The sequence below is a fragment of the Candoia aspera genome, chromosome 2, assembly GCF_035149785.1.
Source record: "Candoia aspera isolate rCanAsp1 chromosome 2, rCanAsp1.hap2, whole genome shotgun sequence".
Classification (NCBI taxonomy): Eukaryota; Metazoa; Chordata; class Lepidosauria; order Squamata; family Boidae; genus Candoia; species Candoia aspera.
The window spans coordinates 197,516,066-197,541,224 of record NC_086154.1 but is presented as its reverse complement, the minus strand read 5'-3'; the positions used below and the strand labels follow the sequence as shown (position 1 = coordinate 197,541,224).

The 25,159-nt window shown below is 35.4% G+C and overlaps 1 protein-coding gene across 4 annotated transcripts in view; it reads left to right on the top strand.

The window, feature by feature from the left end:
- Positions 1-25,159, top strand: part of TRPM6 (transient receptor potential cation channel subfamily M member 6) — a 74,809-nt gene that overhangs the window by 43,125 nt on the left and 6,525 nt on the right. For 2 of the 4 annotated variants that reach the window (XM_063295147.1, XM_063295146.1), the window contains exons 24-37: positions 2,366-2,480; positions 3,029-3,231; positions 4,826-4,958; positions 6,228-7,360; positions 8,508-8,614; positions 9,635-9,761; positions 11,095-11,192; positions 14,459-14,523; positions 15,306-15,331; positions 15,824-15,874; positions 19,787-19,852; positions 20,069-20,355; positions 21,087-21,169; positions 24,634-24,839. In XM_063295147.1, coding sequence (XP_063151217.1) covers positions 2,366-2,480; positions 3,029-3,231; positions 4,826-4,958; positions 6,228-7,360; positions 8,508-8,614; positions 9,635-9,761; positions 11,095-11,192; positions 14,459-14,523; positions 15,306-15,331; positions 15,824-15,874; positions 19,787-19,852; positions 20,069-20,355; positions 21,087-21,169; positions 24,634-24,839 — 2,700 coding nt within the window. Of the gene's footprint in view, positions 1-2,365; positions 2,481-3,028; positions 3,232-4,825; positions 4,959-6,227; positions 7,361-8,507; positions 8,615-9,634; positions 9,762-11,094; positions 11,193-14,458; positions 14,524-15,305; positions 15,332-15,823; positions 15,875-19,786; positions 19,853-20,068; positions 20,356-21,086; positions 21,170-24,633; positions 24,840-25,159 lie in introns of those variants that run through there. The other 2 variants (XM_063295148.1, XR_010067321.1) reach the window with 2 other exon arrangements.

The window sequence follows — 25,159 nt, the reverse complement described above, 5'->3', positions numbered from 1 at the left end:
ACTTTTTATATGGACTAGTAATGATAAACAGTGGAAAATGTTTGTCTTAATTGTGCTGTATAACTTGAAATGCAAATGAAACATGAAATATACTTTCATAGGTCTCAATTTCACCGCAATGAGAAGCTATGATATCTGGATAAACAGGAAAATAGCACCCCCCCACCAAAAAAAAAAAAGCAGCCGTTTTCTCCCATCCTTTCTGACAACTTGAGACTTGACGTTCCCAACTGGAGCACTGTGGTCGTTTTACTACTATCTGTCTTGGATTCTTAAAGTTAGGGGAAGAAACAAAGATAGGCTAGATGACAAAGGCTTTGAGCAGAAGAATATCCAGGAAAGGCCAGAAGGATTGTATACCATGCTGCAATACACAACAGATTATGCTGTGACACATGGTTATGCACTGCTCTTTCACCCAGTCTTTTTAGGGCAGGAGAAAGAATGTGCATAGCTGTCATAAGTGAGTAGTTTCAGAAGAGAGGAATTAACAAGTGGTTGTAGGATAAGCAATCAACTGGCAATGGTGAGATTATTTTTTCCAACTAAAAGTTTAATGTTTAAAGTTAATGAAAAGTTGTGGCACTCTTAAAATGCTCAAAAATATTATATAGATTTTTATGTTGGAGAATATAAATGTAGTGGTTGTGAAAAATTGAGACAGCAGTGGTCATTCTGCCTTAAATCTTCCTCCACAAGAGCCTGTACATCATGGCTTGGTCTGAACCTTTGTTTAGTGGTTACCCATAGTAATCCATAGATGAATAAATTCAGGAAACAAAGAGGCAAATCTTCAGCCCTCAGTTGACAGAATGGGCTTGGGCAAATCATTATCTTTTTGTTTACTTGTTTGTTTTAATTTAAAATATTAATACACATACCAAAAAAGGAAAAAAAAGAATGATTGCAGTATTCTTAAAACATAGCTCAAAAGATGATAGGGGGACATTTGTATAGGTCTTTATAAATTAGATGTGATGGATTTTGGTTGGTGATGTATTTCAGAGACAAAGGGCCATTGTTTATTTTCCACAACCACCAATACCAGCATCGAGTGTGATGAACAAATACATTTGCAATCTTAATGATTTCATGTAACTCGCTTCCAAAAACACAGGCAACTAATGCAGGTCAAACAATATAGATATCACATGACCTGACATCCACTTCCAACAGTCTTTAAAGGCAACTCTATGGAGAGTTCAATAGACTGCATGTGATTTGCATGGTTAACAGAGAAAGTATCATACCTTTTCAGGTTAAGCCATTCTTTGTATACTAGTCTAAGTAATCCTGATCACTACCACCAACTGAACTGTGATAATTAACAGTGAGTCCTGAAGTACTCTAAAGTAGTGTCCCTGGTCTCTTAGGGATACTACAACTCCATACAGGACAAGTTGTAAACCTCCAGCCAAAATTTTTGATTTCCCTATTCATAGCAATTGTTTTGTCTGCACTAGCTTTACCATGTTTGTTCCCATCCATCCTAAAATTGCCACAAAAGATAATAATATTTCCATAGCCATAACCACCCTGAGATCAGCTCTGTGCATCTCTGTCTTAAATATAAGCCTTCTAAACACAACGAGACTCACTTTTGAGTTTCATAGGATTTATCCTATGAAATTTTATATCAGTAAAGATAGAAAAATATAAATATTAATTAATCACAAATTAACCCTTATCTATAAAATTAATATATCAAAGGATTATAATGAGTGTAAGTCATATAATGATTAAAATGTGTATTGCACAAAATGAGAGCTATACAAATTTATTTATTTATTTATCAAATTTATATGGCCACTCATCTCATAAGAAGTGACTCTTATATAATAATAACTAGATTATTCTGAGATATACTAGCCATCTTTGAAGCACTTGAAGTTTAACTATCTTAGATTGCATTACATCTTAAAATTTATTATACAATATTCTCTAATGAGGTCATTGTTCAATAATTTTTCATATGTTTCCACCCGCTCTGACTTTACAACATTTTTAGTATAGAATAGAATAGACATTGTGAGATTATGTGTGTTTTTCAAAGAACTCTGTTCTCTTGCTAGGTGTCATTAAATCTTAATTCTGTAAATACATTTCTCTTTCATTATGGAAAATAAAAGAAATATTAGGGATACTACATTATATAATTATAATGTATATAATAATTATAATATTATTATACTATTAATAATATTTTAAATGATTAGAAATGGTTCATTATATCTGATTCACTAGCATCAAACTGGTTAAACTTTATTATTTGGTTTAAACTGGCTGGAACAGTTTATGAATGGATATGCCCTTAATTATGTTAGTGTTCACTTGCCAGATTTATAGAGGGTTTTTTTTTTTTCAGCTTGTGAATTAGATCCAGGCTGTCCTCCAGGTTCATTCCTCACGCCATTTCTTCAAGCAGTGTATCTCTTTGTACAATACATCATCATGGTCAATCTACTTATTGCTTTCTTCAAGTAAGTACCAGGATCAACCATCCCTATCCTGATGACCTTGAGAGTTCCCAAGGAAATTTTGGGAGTTATAGTTCAAACACATCTGTAAAGTATCAACTTGAAGAAACCCCAATCCTTGGACATTTTATTATTATTGGTAGTATATTTAGCTTAGAAATTTTACAGAAGTAAAAATCAACTTACTGGAGCTGTAATATATAGATGTCCAAAGCAAAACTCAGGAGAAAAGGCATAATCAGTTCAAGGTTATGATCATGATTTTTTCTTACTAGACTATAGTAAGATGCCTGTTAAATGAATTCAATACTGAACAGTTTTTCAGCAGATGTTTGCTTATATGTTGCCTTTGTATGCACATCTAGGAATTCTTTCCTAGTTCTATAGGCTTTATGCTATTTAATTACCATTGGGTGAAAGGCAGTGGAGACCTTTGACATAAAAAGAAGCAGACTCTTAAAAAACCAAACTGTTTTTTATGTAACACTTCTATGGTTATTTACAAAGTTGTCATATGATCCACTCTCTCTACTTTCCCTCTCAATCCACAGTAATGTTTATTTTGATATGAAGTCTATGTCAAACAAACTCTGGAAATATAACCGTTACCGCTATATCATGACATACCATGAAAAACCATGGCTGCCACCACCTTTCATAATACTGAGCCACATTGGTATTGTGCTAAATTGCCTTTGCAGCCGCCGGCTGTCAAATGAAGTGGATCAAGAGGAGGAGGAACATGTTGAACTGAGTAAGCAGAGTCTGTCTATCCTTGGATTTCTTATACAAGAACCAAACGTATATGCCATTTTTTTGTAAATAAAATATTACAGTGGCATTCCAATTGTTAACTTTGTGATTATAAGTATAAAAGTAAGAAACAACAACATGTATGTATGCATGTATGTATGTATCTTTAATCCTTTTAGAGAGAAGCATGCTTCCTGGGTCCTGATAGATGACACTGTTTACCTAGAGCCAGGACCCAGAGCATGCCCACTCTGTCAGCTTATAGCAGTTTGGCAGAAACCACAGAAGATAGGCAGTTCCTCAAACGTCCAGGCCCTGTGCCACATATGGCTTTATAAGTAATAACTAGCACCTTGAACTGTACCTAGAAGCATGCTGACAACCAGCGTAGCTGCATTCAGTTGAAGCAGCAGTGTGGGCAGTGGTGGGTTTGCCTCAGCATGCTTAATTATTTAAAGACAAAACATAGTAACAGAGACATTGGAAAGTCAGAAAATTAAAAGGATTTCCCTGATGCCAAAATGATTAACAAAGTAGGTACGGTGGACCTCTGAACATAAGGTATTCGTAACAAGGGTGTTGTTATTGAAAAGGCCTGCTGTCAAATTCCTTAAGCTGCCATATGTGTATATCAGCAGAACAATAGTGTTATCTTCATTGGTCCCATCAACTTCAGAGATCTTGCCCCAAGCCCTTGGAGTAGGACCTCTGAACAATGTAAACACTAATCCATATTAACATAGTATGATCATAAATCCCAGTTACAATCAGTACCCTAGCGCCATATTTTCTATCAACTGAAATGTGTATATTATGTTCAGTTGAAGCTATTTCTAATCAAGTGGGGTTGTAGCTGTACCACTACAGCTGTTGGTAAAAGATGCTGCATTCCAGAGCGGTCCTGCAATGACAAAGCTAGATTTATCATAATCTCCTAGTATGAACTAGATTGTGTAGAAAGGAATGCTACCTCTTCCAGAATATGTTGAACAACACTTGTTCAAGCAAACTATCCACTGCTAATACCATTATATTGTCTTTTCTCCAAAAGTAAATTCACTATTGCCTTCTTTAAGGAGGGCTATCTTTTGTATGTATGAAGGAAAGCAACTTTTTTCAGTATCATCCTTTATTTAACACAATATGAGGGACAGCTACATGTGACGCTAGGCATGATGTGTGTGCTTGTGTGTGTTTAAAACATTAACTAAAGGGATGGGAATTACAGTGGAGGAGAAAAGGATTTTATTTAACTTTAATTCAGTTTAATTTAATTCTGGGCAACTTACAATATAATAAACAGCAAAAACATGATACAGAACAAAACAAGATGGGATCCAGTCTCTCTATGTAAAAATATAGACAAAACATTCATCAAGAGGCTCCAGCCATCTTAATCCCAAGGTCTGGAAGAAGAGTTTATGTCTTCACATGTCATTGTCTCAATTTTCACTTTGCCACTCCCTATCAGCAGTTAATCAATGCTGCTTTAAAGATTCACCCACCTGTAACTAACACATTTCTGTCACATGTTTGATCACTAGGATTATTTAAACCCGATAAAGGTAAAATTGATTTGTTACTGCTTTATCCAGAACTGTACCTGAGTGAGGAAGAATTAAAAAAACTTCATGATTTTGAAGAGCAGTGTGTGGAACAGTACTTACATGAAAAGAAGGAAAGCCTTCATTTCAGTGATAGCGAACAGATCCGTGTTACAAATGCAAGGTAGGAGAACACTTTCCATAATAATTCTTCCTTTAATACCTAGCAATAATGGTATTGATGGTGGTTTCAAAATCTACAAGTTGGCAGACACAACATCACAGTGCAAGTCCCAGCCCTTTTGTGCATGTATGCAAAATCGTATCCGCATGCAAAAGAGCCAGGGCTTGCATCTCAGTCTTGCATCTACCATCTTGCAGATTTTGAACTTCACCCCCCCACCCCAGTGGAAGCTACTGGCTAGAAATAAAAAAGTATGTTGAACTTTGGAAATTAAGTCCTAAATATTTAAGTATGAAATTAAATATTTTCATTACTGTACTGCATAATACAGTGGAGGAAAGAATAAGGGTATGAAATATAAGGTGGTGTTGCAGCAATTCTGAAAAAAATGAATAACTAAATTCCTTAAGCTACCATATCCTATTAGACACTTCAGGCATTCCCCAGTTTAATACAGAAAGCAAAGATTTATTCAGCTAAATTTTGGGTTATGCTGAATTATATTTAACAAATAGTATTCTATTACTCAAATAGATTATATTGAGCAATATGACAGTGAAACTGCTTTAGCAGACTGCAACCCATTTAAGTTGCAGTCTGCTAAATTTTGGCACTTGGAAAAATTAAAGCAGGGCAATAGACTGTAAAATCTTCTCTGCTTCTTACATTTTCATGTACATTTTTAGTAAGAAAAGAATAACATGCTGGCAATATTCCACTGTCTCATTTAAATTACAACTTCTCAGTGTTGCAGTTGCTCCTGAAGAATTGAAAAGCCCTTTTTCTGTAAGTTCTAGGAAAAAGAGAGTCCACTTAGTGTTGAAGCTGGAGCTCCTGACATACTGAAATTACAAGGGAGTAGGAAGAGGTTTTTTTGCATTTTTTCTATCTGTATAGAATATAGTATTGGCCCGTTGCATTTGTATCTTCCTTTTCTTTTAAGAAACTCAAAGGTGTGTATTTTAGATTTGAACATTCTTCAGACCAAATAGCTAGTCAGAACCAAACCTATTTGCACTAATGATCGTGCTCTTTCTCTCAGATTTTACATTTATGCCAAGCTATGTTATGGATCATAAATAGCTTGCAGTATCAAGGTTTAATTTGTTACAATACATCAGGTAGAAAATGCAAATAGTGATATATTATACAATTTGACCTCATATCTAATGAGTGCTTTAATTTACTGGTTGGAAAATACAGTAAATACATTCCTTTAATATAGTGAAGCATGCATAGGAATATAACTTTTGGATGTTCTTCCCCTAGAGTTGAAGAAATGTTTTCACAGCTGAAGGAAGTACACGAGAAAGTATTTTATATCAAAGATGCTTTGCTTGCCTTGGACAGCCAACTGGGACACTTACAGGACCTCTCAGTTTTAACAGTTGATACTCTCAAAGTCATTTCAGCTGTGGATACTTTGCAAGAAGGGGAGGCCTTTCTTTCTGAACAGAAGCATCAAACCTGTAGGAAGCTTCCTCATAGTTGGAGCAACACCCTGTGTTCAAAGGGTTTGAGTTGTATGGAAAGTGGGAGTGTTAAGTACAATTACTACAGCATGCCACCTTCCCTTCAGAGGAACCTAGCAAGGAGCCATTGGTCACTGGGGGGGAAGCATCCCATTCTTGATGCCCTAAACTATAGTGAAATCCAATTAATCAAGAAAGATCAGGAACAGGAAGTTGAAAATGGCATTCTAACATCAGAGTTATCTTCAGGGAATAAATCAAGCTCTAGATATGGACAGTTTCTTCTTGTGCCTTCTGATCAGAAAGGATCTTATGAAGATGCTGGTTTAAGTTTGGCCTTTTCAAATACTCTGAATGAGCTTAAGGATGATGACTTAAAAGCTAAATACCAAACTAAGCAGAGTGACACTGCCCCTCCATGTAATGTATGCAATACCAATGATGATGCAAAAACAATGCCGGTTATCAGCCAAGTGCAGGAACTAAACATTTCACTTGCTGAGAAAGAGAATGAAACTGCTGCTGAACACCATTTGTCCATCCAGGCAGTTAATAGTGTCAGTGAGATCTCTCGACCTTCTCATTATCACTGTGAAGGACCAGGAAAAGGTTATGTAAATTGGGGGTTCTTGGAAGATGATGAAAAGAGAGATTGTGGCAATCAGTCAAGACAGCAAGCATGCCTACATTCGCTCCATGACAAAGACTGCAGTTATAGTCCTCCACATGTGCAGATAAAGGAATCCAAATCATTTTCTTACAGTTCTGACATATCAGGATACAGTAGTGACAGCTCACAGTCTCACCTCACTTTTCAGCGCAGCATGTCGGTCTGGATCAATCCACTTAAAAGAAATTGGCCTTTCTGCAAAGGAAGCAGCTTTTGCGCCCATGGTGCTGAGAAAACAGGAAAAACCTGCAAAATAAAAGGCAATAACAACACAAACTTGAGTTTTCTGCTCTTCTTATGCTTTTATCTTCAAATCTTCAGTTGCTATATACATATATATAGAGAGAGAGAGTGAGTGAGAGAGCAAGCGAGCGTGCTATTGCATTTATTTTAAAAAAACATGTTTACTGTATTTGCATTTTTCTGCCTTCTTTTAGCTTCCTGTGTGTGTGTGTGTGTGTGTGTGTAAGGCAGGATACAAATAAATTACTATTACCCAGTGACTGGGTTCAAACAACACACTAAGCAATAATGTATGTCATGTGGTTTTAGTTAGGCAGGTTGTATGAACACAGCCATCTTAGTGCAAGGATCACAAGATGGCACCCACAGGCACCATGACATTAGCAGTATCTTAGAGTAGGATGCAATAGAAGCTACAATGATATCACACATTTTATGACATCATAGGGCAAATGACATATATAATTTATGCAATACTTCCATGACATATGAGATGTCACTAAACACTCCTCCCCTCACTTCCCCATATACCTATGCTATTAAATTTTGGCTAGGAGATTTTGACTCCCCTCTCCTCTCCTTCCCTCCCCTCCCCTCCCCTCTCTGGCATGAAAAGAGGGAAATAAATTGAAAACCACTTGGAGTTGTTTAAAATGGGAAGCATAAAAATATTTGTAATTAAATAAATGGTCAACTGTGCCACAAATATGATGATATGTAATCTAATGGAGAAGGTAATACAGGGAAAAAATAGTATGTTGAATTATGCTAGATATTTTGTTAGTCACTCTCAGCATGCCATAAATAAAAATATGTATTATGCTATGCCTAAATAATTGAACTTGTTCATTTGCAGAATAGATTCTAGGTAAATTTGTATAATCAGTGTGTTTTAAAAAATATTGCTAGAAAATATCCTGCAAGAAGTCTGTGACAAGCCACTTCTATAACTAAACTTCATGGTGTCTTTAATTTTCACATATTTTATTGTATTAAAGATGATAGCATGGTGTTGCAAGCTGTTAATACTAAAAAGGTAAAGATTTACCTAAGAGTAAATCCCACTGACCACAGTATGTCCTACCTCTATATAGAACCTTCAGTGTGAAAATTGTAGATTTATTTGAAGTATGAATGTGTCCCCTCCCCCCCTTTTATTCTTAGAATTTTCAAAATCTACTCAGCTATGTCAGTCAGTATGGGCCAAGGCAAAACTTGGAAACAAAGAAAGGAAGTCCTTGAGGAAAAAGCGAAAAACTCTTCAGGTTCCGGTAGGTACTGATAGAATTAGAAAAACATGTTGTTGGAGTGTGTGTGTGTTTAAACAAAAGACCTAATACTCTAGTGCTTTGTTTCTCAACTTCAGCCACTTTAAGCTGCATACTGGCTGGGGAATTCTGGGAGTTGAAATCCATACAGCTTAAAGTTGTTGAGGTTGAGTAACACTGCTTTAGTGTTATTTAGATTTCAAAGTGATTAAAAGTGCTGGTGGGATCAGTTAATTGTTTGTTTGCAGACAATGCATTACCAAAATAGAGGACAAAGGTTTACCAAAAATAGAAAATAGTCCTTCAAATAGAGGATGGTAATCTGTAAACTGGAATGCATGGATAATTTATTGATGCAGATATTTTCAAAGAAAAGTTGTTTATCTCCACTGAAGATTCTTTCAGAGCAGCAGGTTTTGGAGTACTTAATCTGTAGAGATAACTTTTTTGTTCTCTGAACCATATTCTGAATTTTGAAATGTTTGATGAAATGAGTTGTCTGGAAATTTTAGGATACAATCCACAGGAAAAAGGCATATTTTAAGTTTGATTGAAATCTATAGAATTATGTGCTTAATCACTGGATTTCATCCTATGAACAGAATTTTCCCAGAGTGTTGTGGCTTTTAATCTTACATTTGATGACATCTGATTTTTTTCCCCAGTGCAACTGATTGTTATGTAAGCTAAATCACTTCTTCCCCTCTGTCTACTACTTGCACTGTATAATGAATGTAATGCATGAAGCATACAAATACTTTTATGTAGATAACCTGATTTGGCTTTGGATAAAAACTGGGATTGTGGGGGTTGTTGGGTGGTTTTTGTTTTTGTTTTGGTACCTTGTTACTGTTCTATTTGATTCATGCAATATTTTCCAATAACTCTGTAATCCCTGTTTGTATTGGGGATAATAGACATTGCTTTTAGAGTGGCTGAATACATGACAACAGTCCTGGTGATATTCAAATGCCTATTTTCTGGACCTTTTGCTGATTATTGTTTTCTCTTTTCTCTTGGCAGCTGATTACAGTGGACAGTTGTCCTCAGAGCACCCAAATGAATTTGGAGTCACTTGACAGTAAACCTGTGGAAGACAAACAGGAACATAGAGCCAAATGGCTAACCGTGTCTCATTTCAAGCAACTAAGTATGTCACATTAGGCCCATGAAGATGCATATTCTTTAAGAAAACCATGCATACTGTTGAAAATAACCTCTTTAAGAGAACAAGTTATAAAGATAGGCTAAGAGACTTCTTGTGAAGAATTACAGTACTGTGAATTTGAAGAATAAAGAATATACTAATCTCATTTCAAGGGTGGGGAGAATTGTAGGTCTGCCATGATGGCTAGAATGGTCATGTTTTCAAATCATAAGTAACAGGTGACAGATGCCCAGCCTGCAGGAAATCTTGGACCGCGGGGGAACATGCAACTGTTCTACAGAGTTAACAGTGTAAATTTACTGTAATAATGCATGTTGGCTTGACCATCAATATATTAATTTCCATATGTGCTACAGTAAGAAGCCCATTAGTATGCATTTTTTTCCATTTCTGTAGGAGATTTCTTTTTATTTCTTAGCAGTGGCATTTGAATAATAGAGTTGTTTCTATTGTAGATATTGTGATATCAGGAGCCTGTAGAGAATATGAAATTGCACAGAACCAGCAAAAGTTTAATGAGTTCTGAAGAACAGGATTAGTCAACTTTATTTTGCCAGAGGTTTCACTCCTCCTCCTCCCTCTGAGTGTTGCAGGGGCCAAGTAGTGACATGACTAGAAGGCACATGGCTGGTATTTTTAGCCTGTCTTTATTTGTGGAAGACTTTTTAATGTAAAATAGGTGCCTTAAATATTGCAGAGGGTTAACAACATGCATTTTACCACTATTCTATCCCAGAATCAGAAAGGGTGCAACTAAAAATCAGTATTTTTTGATGAACTTGGACAATGGAGTCCTGCAAGGACCTCAGGACTGTAAAAATGAAGCTGGTGAGATGATGGGAGCAGTAGATTACCCATTCCTGCTGTAGAGAAAGACAGGGGTGGACCCATGTCCTTTCTCTAGTGTACATCTGAGTGCAATTTACCCCCAGATCTGAAAAATATTTAGCACACTTCACTCCCATATGCAAAATTCTTTGATTTTCACCCACCTTACCCAGATCATATTAATTATTTGATTATACAAATCCTTTATCATTAATCCTAATTATGCAAATTTCCTTTATCATTCCCTTCAGTCCCTTGGCTGACTAGCCTAGTGACAGGCAAACAAAGTGAAGAAGAAAGGCTGTCTCTCATAATGAACAAAGTCTACCATGACATAGCCCAGTGTTGACATTGCATAACTCTTATAAAAGTCACAATTCCCATTGCTTTAAATGGATTTATTGATGAAGATTCTTTCACTTCTTTGGGAACAAAATGCTTGCAATAACTTCAGATATGCTGCTATTGTATTTGTTTACTTGGCTAGATTTGGATCATATCAGTTGTATGCATCAGGAAATGAAAAATCAAGAACTGGTGAGGCAGACAGTACAAATCTGTGACTACTTGAGACAATCGCAAGAGGTAAGATGTGCAGCACAGCTTTTTATGTAAATTATATTAGTTGCTTAGTTGTTCTGTTATTTTAGGCTGAACCTATAGTGAGTACAATAAAGAGACTTTTCTTGATATGCGGTATTTTTTATGCAGCGAGCACAGAAGATGCTGTTGAAGAAATAAGTAATTCTTCACTTATATTTTTAAAAGATTAATGATTAAAAACTTTAACCTATGAAAGCATGAAGTAAAGGATACAAGAAGAGAATAACTAATAAATTTTATTAAGTTTCAAAAGAAGAGTAAAGGTAAAGGTAAAGGTTTCCCTTGACGTAAAGTCCAGTCGAATCCGACTCTAGGGGGCGGTGCTCATCTCCGTTTCTAAGCCATGGAGCCGGCGTTGTCATAGACACTTCCGGGTCATGTGGCCAGCATGACGACACGGAACGCCGTTACCTTCCCGCCGAAGCGGTACCTATTGATCTACTCACATTTGCATGTTTTCGAACTGCTAGGTGAGCAGGAGCTGGGACGAGCAACGGGAGCTCACCCCGCCGCGCGGTTTCGAACCGCCAACCTTCCGATCGACAGCTCAGCGGTTTAACCCGCAGCGCCACCGCGTCCCCAAAAGAAGAGTAAAAACTACAAAAAACTACAAAGAAGGAAAAAAGAACTAAAAAGATGTGAAAACACAAGAGAATTTTTTTTTCAAATTTACAGAAAGATGTGTCTTCTGTGTTTAAACAGCAAGGTTATAAAAAAATTCCATAATTAATCTCTTACTCTATATTAAACCAAAACCACATTATTTCTATAAATCATTCCACTTTGGCACATAATAAAAATCACTTAGTACAGTTATTCCTCCCACTTAAATTAAAATAATTTTTTAAAAAAATCATGTAAACCTCCTAAACATCTTTCTCTTCAAAAGATAACACATATTTAATTATTCCCTTCCTACCTCTATTCTATACATTTCTGTCTACTAAAATAAGAATCAAATTAAAAAGCACAGAGATTGTCTGCTATTATACTTGATAATACAACAGTTTTAAAAATCTTAATAATAAACCCCAAAAACAAAGACAACTCAAAATAGTAACCTTAAATTAAATCCTTAAAACCGTCCAAATAAACACATTTTTAACCTTAATAATCTTAATCCAAATCTTTAAAAGTGAATGACATTAACCAAACCCTTAAAGCAAACCAGACTGACATTCTTTAACCCTTATACCACTTCAAAATAATCCAGGGCATTTACATATCCCCCAAATGTGCACAGAGCTTTTCTCTTAAAGGAATCAAACAGTCCAACTGCCCCGCTCAAAAATTGCAACTTCTTTTCATGGCATTCCATCAGAAAGTCAGTTTCACTTGTGGCTTGCAGATCTCTCCCTTAAATTTCCTATCTGATCTTTATCTAGCATCTCAATAAAAATCCCAATCTTACTCTTAGAAGAAACATTTCTATCGCTGTTGAATTCCTCAGTTTCTTCCACCACATCCCCAACCTGATGGCACATTTTAAATCTCATATTTTCTATGATGTCCTGAATATCTTGCATAAAAGTTTGGTAAAAGTCAGAAGAAATCTGTTTAAAATCTTGGAGGAAGGAGAACCTGCCTGAGCCTGAAAAAAGTTACCATGTTGTCAGCTCCGCCCACTAAGCCTGCGGGCACAGCTGCTCAGCCTGCCATTCCCCACCAGAAGCCCCATGAAGAGAATAGCTTTAAAAGGTGAGGCTTTATATGATTGTTGGCTGTTAAGTAGGCTGACCATATGTCCCATTTTGAATGGGACAGTCCCGTTTTTTTAAAATTTCCAGACCGTCCCGTTGTTTTAATATGAATGTCCATTTTGTCCCGTTTTCTTAAAAACCTTACTTAAAAATTTGAAAGCTCCCGTTAACCTGTCAGAATGCAGTCTGACTTTGAGTGGAAGGAGGGGGAGCTCAACAGAAACGGCGGGAAAAAAGCCACATTGCTCAACCCCGTGGGAAACCTAAAAAGGAAAAAACAGGATCAGCTGATAGGTGGTGATCAAAGGAACAGCCGACTGGCTCCTGCCTTGAAATGGCAGGAAGAAAAGAACGTAAAAGAATAGCCAGAGGAGGAACGGCTTGTTGGGGACAACTGTTCACTAGACTCTCCAGCCCAGCCTTGCCTCTCGCAAATGAAGGAATCTGAAGATTCCCAGCCCGAGAAAACCAGAGAAGTTCCTGCCTGCTGATCCAGCCTGTTTTGCCATCCCAATGTCCTGTTTTTAACCCTGTCCCATTTTGCCATCCCAATGTCCCATTTTTGTCTCAAGGAAATATGGTCAGCCTACTGTTAAGAAAATAACTTAAGTGAGTAATATAGATTGGTGGTGTGTAGTCCTCTTCAGAAGGGATCCTTTGTAATGTGGATTGCTCATACATAGCATATCTTTTTAAACTACCTTTTTTTCCCAGGATCATATTGCTTTTTTGGAAGCTACTTTCCATGGCTGTTCCCAGAAATAACTTCTGAAGCAGCTGTGAAAGCTGGAAAAAGACATGGCTTTCATTATTAAAAAAAAAAAAAAAAAAAGAACCCAAGTGTCATACACACTCCAGAATGTTCTGAGGAACTCTTTTGAAGAACTTGCATAGTCCTACTATAGACTGCCGATGAAAGAATTTTACAATTAGAACTTTGGGCCTTTTTTGACCAAAATCCCTGTTCCTTTTGTGAAGCCACCGAGTTTGCTAAACTATTGTACTAGATCCAGAAAAATATTTTGATGTTGATTAAAAATTACAATAATGTTGAGCTGCTAAATGAAAAGCCTCAAGGAATAATTTCCAATTGTGGAGAGCAAAGTTTTGTTTTCTGGTCCATTGTATAAATCCATAATGACTAAGTATTAATAACAAAGCTGTATTTTAACAAAGTTTTGAAACAAAAACTAGAATTTTAAGTATATATCCTTAGCTGTTTTCTGCCTTTCCTCAGACTTTCCAGCATCCTTAGTGAGGAACTATTAATATTTGTGTTTTCATATTTCATGAAGTGGTTGATTTGTTTTAACATGATCAAAGAATCCGGCTACTGTAGCTTGTGAGTCACAAGTTTCGTTAGGATTATGAGTGATTTCAATAAACTGTACTTAAAAGAAGCCACAAATTTGTGTAATATGTGCACCTTGCCAGTTACAGAGGAAAGAGTGTATGTGGATATATGGAAGTTACTAGTAATGATCTTGGGGCATAATTTTATTTAAAATGCCTATTCAGAAAAAATAATAAAAGCAACAACTTTTTCAGGATTTAAATAACAGCATTGCTTGGACTAGGAAAAATAGAAAGAATAATCTGAGCAGAAGCCACTCGTAAGTACCCTTCTCTATTTGATCAAAGATGGCTTTGTTTTTATGGTTTTCAGTGATATTATTTCTATTATTGGACATGCCTCTGTGGCCTTTAATCATTTTTAGCTGATAACCTCATTGAGATGTCCCATTCTAAAAGATTATCACAAAGGACTGTGAGTTATATTAAGTATATTTATAAGTGAATATAAATATGAGTTCAATTTGCATGTGGTCCTCACTGAAACTAGTGTCAAAATGCACAGAAATATCTGTACCTGAACCATTTACAATACATCAAGCATAAAGCAGATAAATGCTGGGTACAAATTATTGGATATAGAGTTTTTCTATCATTAATCATGAGATATTAAGAAATGCAAGTCAATGTAGGAATGGTGAATGAATCCAGTCCTTATTGCAGCTACTGTACTATCATTTTTTTATCCCACCTTTATTATTTTTATAAATAACTCAAGGCGGCGAACATACCTTATACTCCTTCCTCCTCCTATTTTCCCCACAACAACCCTGTGAGGTGAGTTGGGCTGAGAGAGAGTGACTGGCCCAAGGTCCCAGCTGGCTTTCTTGCATAAGGTGGGACTAGAACTCTCAGTCTCCTGGTTTCTAGCCCAGCACCTTAACCACTAGACCAAACTGGCTCTATTTGCAAAATTAAAATGAATGAACATTTATGTAAGTTTCCCAAAACAATTAAACATTCCTTGTGTATATGTGACTGTGTGTATGTGCATTAATTCAGACAGTGATAAAAATCTAATTCCATTTTTTGTTTCAAATAGGTTGAGAAGTTTAGATGGAGATGGCAGTAAGTTTTTGACTTCATTTGTAAATAGTCAAAGCACGTTTAGAGCAAAGTTACTATAAAAGAGCCTCTTTATAAGATTGAAACCAATATTATCCTGGTGTATGTTTGGCAATTAGTTTAATTTAATTGGTTCCTATGACACTAAACATTGACTTTTTAAAATATTATTTTAATTTTATAAACTTAAAAAAAATGGTTTTTACCCTGTTGTATCCTGCCCAGAGATTGCTAGGAATAGAGCGAGATATAGGTATTGTGAAATAAACAATTAAATATTGTGGTCCCCAGTATAATTATATGTTTTTTTAACTGATAATAAAATTCATTTACATTATTATTAATTAGCCCAGTGAAGGGCTTTATAGCAAGTTAAAATGCATTCTCTTTCATAGAATGCTAAGCCAATCACTTTTATGACAGTCCTGACTGCAGAGTGCTCACAATAGTATATTTTCTTTCTATATTTAAAATAATGTTTTAAAAATATTTCAGAAATCTCACACTCCTTAAAACCCCCTCAAGATTTGCAACATCATTACTCAGGTAAGTAGTGACTATTTAAGTATTTAAGTGAGTATGCTTAGTATATTAATTATTTCCCTCTAACATTTTCTAATTATCTCACTTTGAAGTAGCTCATTATCAAGAGCAGTGTATCAAAATAATTCCTAACAGAGTATCTTGGGAAGATTAAGATTATTTATTATGTTAGTACTGCTTTTTGCATGTCAAGCAGTTGTTGGTAAAATAAACTGAGTACTGGAAAGAATAATAACAGATTCATAATCAAAAGCCATAGAAAGAAAAATATATAGGAAGTACAATAAAAGGAGATGGAGGAAATGGAAGATCATCTAGTTCAGTTTTTGATCAAATACATCTGTTTTCAGTATCAATTCTTAGTGAATTCATATACTAAAAATGATTTCACACCGTTTTGGAAGCAGTGAACACATATGAACATGCCAAGCTCTGTTACATATATTTCATTCAAAGCTGATTTTACCTCTCTGTAAGATGATGAACTTTGTGAAACCTACCAGCAGATGTCCTTGTAGTCCACACATTTAAGAACATACTTATATCACAATTTTTGCAAATATTGTTTAGGATGAGATTGCTAAATGAAATATTTGCAGTAGGTAACAATTGTATGATAGTTATAGCAAGTATATTGTTATTACAATAAGTAGAACAGCTATTATATCATAAACAAATATCAGCAAACACCAAACATGCTGTGTTCACTTTAGTATATATTTAAAACAGAGCCATATTGGATTTTCATGCAACTTTAGCAAAACACGTTCAAACTTTACACACTGAATTTTATTTTATTTTTTTATAATTTTTATTGAAGAAATTTTTAACAAAGCAAAAACCATAAAAGAAAATAAAGATAATAAAGAAAAATAGTAAACAGTGAAAAAAGGAAAAAGGAAAAGAAAGATCATAAAGAAGTGGCTTCTGATCTTCTTGACAGTGGTTATAAATACATTTATATTTTTCCTCATAATTTCCTTCTTTCCATAAGCTATCCTTTTAAATCTTCAAACCCATTAATCACACGTTCATTTTTCTTTTTTCAGCAAAAAGTTCATAAGGGGTTTCTAGTCACTGATAAATGAAGTTGTTGATCTTTCTGTAATCAAACAAGCTAATTTTGCCATCTCTGCTGGTTCTGTTGTCTTCACCAACCTTTTGTCCATTGTGGGTATTGCAGAGTCTTTCCTTTTTTGTGCAAATAATGGTCTCTCAGCAGTAATCATATATAAAAATAATCTTCCATGGCTCTTTTCTAATTGGCTGTCCATTAATCCCAGCAAGAAAAGTTCTGGTTTCAACTGAATGTTGATCTTTAAAATTCTTTGTTTCATTGTATGTATTTGAACCCACAATCCAGTGACTTTAGTATTTAAAAGGAAAATCAGTTCCTTCAAATGGGGGTTAAACTAAACATTTTTGCAGATAGAAACAGTAATGGAAGATGGTAAAGAAGAAGTTAATAGAATTATTTGACAATAATCTTAATAAAAGTACAGATAGAATAATGTTTTAGGATGCAAGTAAAGTTTTTATGAGGGGATATTTCCTTCAGCATAATAGCAAAGAGAAAACACAGGCAATTTTAGATCATATAAAAATAAAGAATTGAAGAAATCCCTCCCCCTGCAAATTATTACCCAACAAATTAAACTTTTACAATTGCAGTTGTCTTTGTTAACAATAAGAAAAATGGGGGCAAAAATGAATTATGCAAAACAAAAGAATTTTAAATTTGCAAAATAAACCAGGGAAATGGTTGGCATATAAACTGAGAAAAGGAAAAGCGAAAAAAATAATACTAAGCGACAAGATGGAAATTCCATAACAACTGATAATTTAAAGATACAAAAATATTTCATCAATATTACTCTAAATTGTATAAAGGAGAAAGAAATTTCCCTGGCAGAGGTTGATGAATACTTAAAGAAGCAAAATTTACTGAAGATCACAGAAAAACAGAAACAATGAATGGACCTATAACAAGAAGGGAAATTTGTGTAGCAATAAAAAAGGTCAAAATGGGGAAAGTGCCTGGACTAGATGGCTTACCAGCCTCTAATTATAAACATTTGAAGATGAACTACTACAACCATTGCAAAACATGATAAACTCTTATTTTAGAGACTAGAAAGATACTGGACAGTTGAATAGAGGCTAATGCAGCATTAATACCTAAAGAAGGTCAAGATTTTCCTCATCAAAAGATTACCGCCTGATATCATTACTGAATAATAATTGTAAGTTATTTATGATGACTTTAGCTGAGTGAATGAAGATGGTTTTATAGGACTTTATTCATGAAGATCAGTGTGGGTTTTTCCCTGAGAGACAGCTGAGGGACAATATTAGAAATGTATTGGATATTCTGGAGTACTTGGAACAACATAATGAAGAACAAGCAGCACTGATTTTTCTTGAGGCAGACAAGGCCTTTGACAATTTGAATTGCAATTTTTCTTTAAAATTTTGGAGGATATGGACTTTGGTGAGAATTTTATCAAACAGGTAAAATCAATTCACACATCACAAAAGGCACAGATAATTGTGAATGGGGAATTAACAAAACCTTGTGAGACACAGAAAGGGACTAGAGAAGGATGCCACTTGTCACCATTGCTATTTATTTTAGTTTTGGAAGTATTTAATAGAGATATAAGGTGAGATGAGAGAATTGCTGGAGTGAAGATTAAAAGAGAAACTTATATATTATGGGAGTTTGCTGATGATCTGGTGATAATTTTGGAAGATCCTCTGGAAGAAATAGAAATATTAATGGAAAAACTAATGGACTATGGGGTATTAGCTGGCTTTAAAATTAATAAAGGAAAGATGAAGATGTTAACAAAGAATATGAACGTTGAAAAGCAAATGGAATTGATGGGAAAAACTGGTTTTAAGATTGAGAAAAAAGTGAAATACTACTATGACTAATATGATTTGTATGTTATACCAAAATAATTATGTTAAGACATGGAATGAAATTAAGAAGGACATGTTAAGTTGGGACAAATTACGATTGCCATTTTGGGGAGAATTTCTGTGATAAAAATCAATGTTTTGCCAAGGATGATATTTCTGTTTCAGACAATACCTGTTCTGACAACTGATGTACCATTTAAACAATGGCAGAAAGATATATCCAAGGCTGTATGGCAAGGGAAAAAACCAAGAGTTAAATATAAAATACTTCAAGATGCAAAGGAACAAGGAGGATTGGGACCACCTAATTTGAAATTATATTTTGAAGCCTGCTGCTTAGTTTGGATGAAAGAGTGAGTGTGAGAAATAAGAGTGAGAAATAAAAGAATTTTAGAATTAGAAGAGCACAACCCGAGGTTCGGATGTCATGGTTTTCTATGGTACGACAAAGTTAAGGTTAATGTAGATTTTAAGAATCATTATATTAGAAGTACCATATTGAGAATATGGAACAGATACAATATAAACCCAATGTGCCCAAAAATGCCTTTGTGGGTTTTTGCACAAGAAGCATTATACAAGAAAGAAACAGTAGGAAAAGAAAAATGGCGTTGTTAGAAAACAACTGTTTTGTTTTGTTGAAAACAAGAAGAGTTGTTAGAACAGGAACATGGAGAATATAAGATGAAATCAAAAAAGCAATTGGCTGGAGAGGGATTTAGTTTTCAATGTTTTTTGTATGCACAGTTAAGAGAAAGATTTAAGGTAGATATACTGATGGAACAGTTGGGAAATATGTGGTTAAAAGGACTGAAATTTACATTATGTTGTAATCTAAAAGAGAAGTTTTATAAAATGATGTACCTTTGATATAAGATTTCAGAAAAAATTGTCTCTTTTCCTCTTTTCTTTTTTAAAATGATGGACAAGTGCTTTCAAATGTTTCTGGATGGAAATAATCGATCATATGATTAACCTGCTTCTTTGCAGCTGTTGAAAGAAACAATTTAATGAGGCTAGCTCAAACGATCCCTTTCACACCAGTGCAGTTTTTTGGTGAGTACCAGATTCCATACTATCATATCTATCTATCTATCTATCTATCTATCTATCCATCCATCCATCCATCCATCCATCCATCCATCTATTTATCTTATATATTATTTTGTGTAATACGAAGAAATAACTGAAAAACATTATTGTAAAAAAACTTAAAATGTTCTTCTATTGTTAATCAATCTCATTGTGTTTTTCACAATATTTCTAATTTAGCTGGAGAAGAAGTAACCATCTATAGACTGGAAGAAAGTTCACCTTTGAACCTTGATAAAAGCATGTCCTCTTGGTCACAGCATGGCATGGCTGCCATGATTCAAGTTTTGTCTCAGGAGGAAATGGATGGAGGGCTGAGGAGAGCTATGAAAGCTGTCTGCACCTGGTCTGAAAATAATGTGCTAAAGTTAGGAGAAGTTTTCATTGTAAAATCTTTCCTTCCTGAAGTTGTTCAGACTTGGCAGAAGATCTTCCATGAAGCCACAGTTCTCCATCTCTGTCTTAGAGTGAGTATATCTGATCAGCAATCCATACAACAGGAGACTCTACAGCAGGCACTCTCACAGTGACGTCCATGGTAGTCTGCCAAAACCCATTTGTCACCACAGCACAATTCTGCCAACAGTTAGCTGGTGAGAACACCCTCACTGCCTCAGCCCTGCTCCCCAGGTACCCCAACAGTAGGTCTATTCATTAGAATAGCTAAATGGCTAAAATGGATTCACTGTAGCACACAAGTGGTAATACCAGTAACTTCTTGTATTCTCAGATACATATTATAATATATTCTGAATAAAATGCATCACAAAGCTGTTAGTATCTTTGTAGTAGGACTGGACAGATCAGATAAAGTGTATTTCTTACTTGTCAGGAAAATAAATGTGAACAGATCGCTCTTATTTTTTCAGGTATTTTGTGATTTTATTTTCTAAGAAGACTATCTCTTCCTCATGTCCTTTGAATGATGCTTATGAGTGCTTGTAAGTTTTCCCCACCCATGCCATTAGTAGTTTTTGATATGATTTCAGAATTCAGTTCTTACTTCATCCCTGGAAAGAGTCATTGGGCAAACTTAGTCAAATCATATTCTCTCATCACAATCTTAAAAAGGATAACTTGGATGGAAGCAGTACTGTTTTGTTAAAGTGTTATTGTAAACATTACTGAGATAATATACCTAGAAGGTTTTTGGGTTTTTGCTAATATTTTTTGTGAAATCTGCTGTTAATACTTTTAGGAAATACAACAGCAAAGGGCAGCTCAGAAATTGATATATACCTTCAATCAAATGAAGCCCCATACCATTCCATATACTCCAAGGTATGAAAAATGGGCTAGAATTCCAACAATTATTAGAGAAGCAGACAACTATTTATTCATGTATTTTTAAATGTAGTTTATATTCCATAGTTCATCCCACCCCACCCTCTCTCTATATAGTGATCACCAAAACCTGATACTGCACTGATGTCCTAGTAAGAGAGGATGCAACATCAGCACAAGGAAGCCAAGTCTATCACTTTGGAGTGATGTCAGAAAGATTTTAAACTACATTTATTTATCCCTAAAATAAACTTGGAAGATATTATACAACTTCATAATTTAGTTCTGCCATATAGGCAACTCTTCAAAAATAAATTTGACAATTCCATTGTTGTTTATGTGTCTGTGCAATCAAGTGCCTGCTGCTGAATGGTGGCACTTTCAGAAGAAATATGGAAAGGAAGCAGATGGTGGCAAAAGAGAGGGTATGGATGCAGCTCCATTTTACAGTGTCTTCTGCACCTCATTGCTTGGTCAAATGGTTTATGATGATGGTTGAGACATTCTGTATTAAACTCAGTTCTGGCTGCAGGCTTTATTCACATAAGATATTAAATACAAATGTGTATCATGCAAATGTTGAAAGTTTCAAGCAAATAGCCTATAAACTTACCAACTCAAAATGCTAAGTAGGCCTACATGAGATGTCTGTGTGTTGTAGAACAAGCATTCTTAGATAGTTAAATTGAACTGAAGGCTCTGTGTGTCCATGTATCTCTGCATAAATTTATGCATTCATTTTACATTAGAATATATGCTATGCATGAAATTATTTATTGATGCCCTAGTCATCTTATGGCTTGGTTACTGCAGTGTGCTCTACATAGGGCTGCAGTAGATCTTGAAGATCACTCAGAAGCTTTAAGTGGCAGCTTGAGCAGTGGTGGGCTTGTTTCAGTGACGCTTCTGCTCCCTAAGCTGCACTGGTCGTCAATTTGCTTCTGGGTACAATTCCAGGTGCTGGTTATGACCTATAAAGTCCATGGCATAGGACATGGTTATTTGAGGAACTGCCTATCACCCATAATGTCTACCCCGCTGATATGAGCTGGCAGGGCTGGCACACTCAGGGTTCCTTTGATCAAACAGTATTATCTACTGGGACACAGGAAGTGTGCTTTTCTGTTGCAGCACCTGCGCTCTGCAATGTGGTTCCCCCTGAGAACTGAGTGGCTACCGCCCTGCTGGCATTCCAGAGGTCTTAAAGACCTGGCTGTTTTCCCAGACCCTCGGCTAGGATAGCTGGAGCCCCTTGCTAGTTGGAGTTGTTTATGTCTTGTGTTGTTGGCTGGATTTACCTTCTGTTCATTATTTATCTTGCTTTTTAAATTTATATTGTATTTTTATCCTGTTTGTTACATTGTGAACCACCCAGAGTTGGTTTGGAGTTGGGCAGTGCCTACATTAAATAAATAAGTAAATAAATATGGAATACACAATATTTCCTTAAAGGCTGGGTTTCTATGCTGGCTGTTTTATATAATACCCAACAATCATTCCTAATGTATAAACATTTCATAGATAAATCAGCAGTTTTTCAATGTTTAAGTTGTCAAATGGTAATTCTAATTAACTATGATCATACTAAAAATATCATAGTCATTATAATTTGTGAATTCTTCTTTGGAAATCAACACTGCAGCCCCCTCCCCAAAAAAGCATACATAATAGGTGGTGAGAAGGAAGAAATATTTGTTCCAGTTCAGCAAGATCCAATGTAATCTTCTAGAAGTTGGATATTTATATTACTATAAAATGGGGGAAAGCACTTTTATCATAACATTGACTGACCTTCTCTTATTTGGTACCTTCCAGATGTGTTGAATATCAGCTCTCATAATTCCCAGTCAATGTGATCCTTGTGAGGCTGACTGGAAATGATAGGAGTTGAATTTCAGTGCATCCAGAAGACACTAATTTGGAAAAAAACTGATTTAGATGAAGAATTCAAGGGAGAGTCTTATCGTATAATCTATTTCCCAGTGGTCTTCAGTGACTAGTGTTCAAGCTTTCCAATGACTTCATGTTTCTGAACACTCATGGAAACCATGGTTCAGATGTGGCAAAGCCAGCCAGCTCCTTTTAGCAGTTGTCCAATAGAAGCAACAGGACCAATCAGTTTTTGATTTTGTTTTTACTGCTGGCCACCACTACATAAGAAATCATAATTTTAGGGAAATTCAAATTTTAGAAAAAATCATATTTCAGAAAAATTCAAAATTTGCTTTTCTTTATCTTGTGTCCTGATTTCTCACATCACGTTGCACTTTAGTCTTATTTCATGAGAGAACTGACTTTGAGTGCTAATCCAGTAATGGATAGTTGCCACCGAGACTTATTTTTGGCTTCTGTTAGCATTGAAATAGATCCTTATGAACCACAAACCATTTCCTTGCATGGACTTTTGAAAGTGGCATCTTCCTCTACTTATTCAGGGAGCATAGTACCGTTACTGTAAATCTAGGCTTGTTTCAACTATCCTTATGTTTTTGTTTTGTTTTGTTTTGTTTTGTTTTGTTTTGTTTTGTTTTTGTTTTGTTTTGTTTTGTTTTGTTTTGTTTTAAAGCCGTTTGTTCAGTTCAGTGCTGATAAAGTTGCACAAGTCAGATAATAGTGTAGCAGGATAGAATTATTTTAACGTGTATATATAATTTTTTTCTGAGACTACTTCAGGCTTCTCCATTCACCTGTATTCATTTGATGAGCAAGATCAAAACTTCATTCTGAATATTTGAAATGAAATGTTATTATTTGATTTACAAGGTAATACAATGACATGCTTTTAATTCCATGAACAGTGATTTGGATTGGAGTATCCAACTTCAGAAATAGCAGAAAAGATTACATTGGATCAAGCCCTCTGGAAAGTAGATATGTAGGAATAAACAAAAATATCAGAAAATTGCTGATTATTGCAAAAAAAAAGAAACGAGGGGGGGAGATATGTTAATAGTTTTGTGAGAGCTTCGTACAGGTTTGCAAGCAAGTTACCCTGGAATCACCAGTGAATCTTATTTGCTGTGATTATTATACTTTTATTCTGTTGTTAAATTGCAGGTGGTGATTGCCCCCTGCCATTTGTTTGCCAAGATTTTGAGAATGGATTTTCTCAAGGGATGTGCCCATTTTCCCCATCAAACATGGAGATCTTATAAAGCCCAGTCTGAAGATTAGGCCCTCATTGACTCTTACGTTAATTATCTCAGGCCATCTTTTTTGGCTCTAGTCCTGTAACTACTTATTTGGGAATAAATTCAATTTAATTCAATGAAGTTTATTTCTGCATAGACATGAATAGGATTACACTGAGATTTACATATATACAGTACACACCCTGATGCTTTTGAATGTTATTAAAAATTATGATGTTAGATAGAAGTTTTACATGAGATTAGTACCCTTTATTCATCAATAGCAGTGTGAAAAATACCTCCTGAAAAGATACTATCCCTTCTTTTCAGATTCCTTGAAGTCTTTTTAATTTATTGCCATTCAGCCAATCAGTGGCTGACAATAGAAAAGTACATGACAGGAGAATTCCGCAAGTACAATAACAACAATGGGGATGAAATCACCCCTAGCAATTTGCTGGAAGAAGTTATGCTGGCTTTTTCTCACTGGAGTTATGAATATACTCGAGGAGAACTTCTTGTACTAGATTTGCAAGGTGAGTAATAAAGACTGTACCATGAAAGTTAGGAAATGAAAGCTCGGAAAATGGTGTGTGACACTTGAATGGCTAACACATTTATCTGGTTGTCAGTACTGGTGGACTTTATCAGATAGAAGAAGACTTCTATGCATTCAGTATAAAATATACATAGGCACACATATATACAACCATCTATTGTTAGGTGGGTGACTGATTAACAGTGACTTCTGGGCCTGTGTGTGGGCATCTACAGAGGATTGTGCAATCATGCCACAAGTTCTGTCTCCTTTTCCTTGTGTGAGCAACATGACATTGCAGTTCTGCTTTTGTCATTC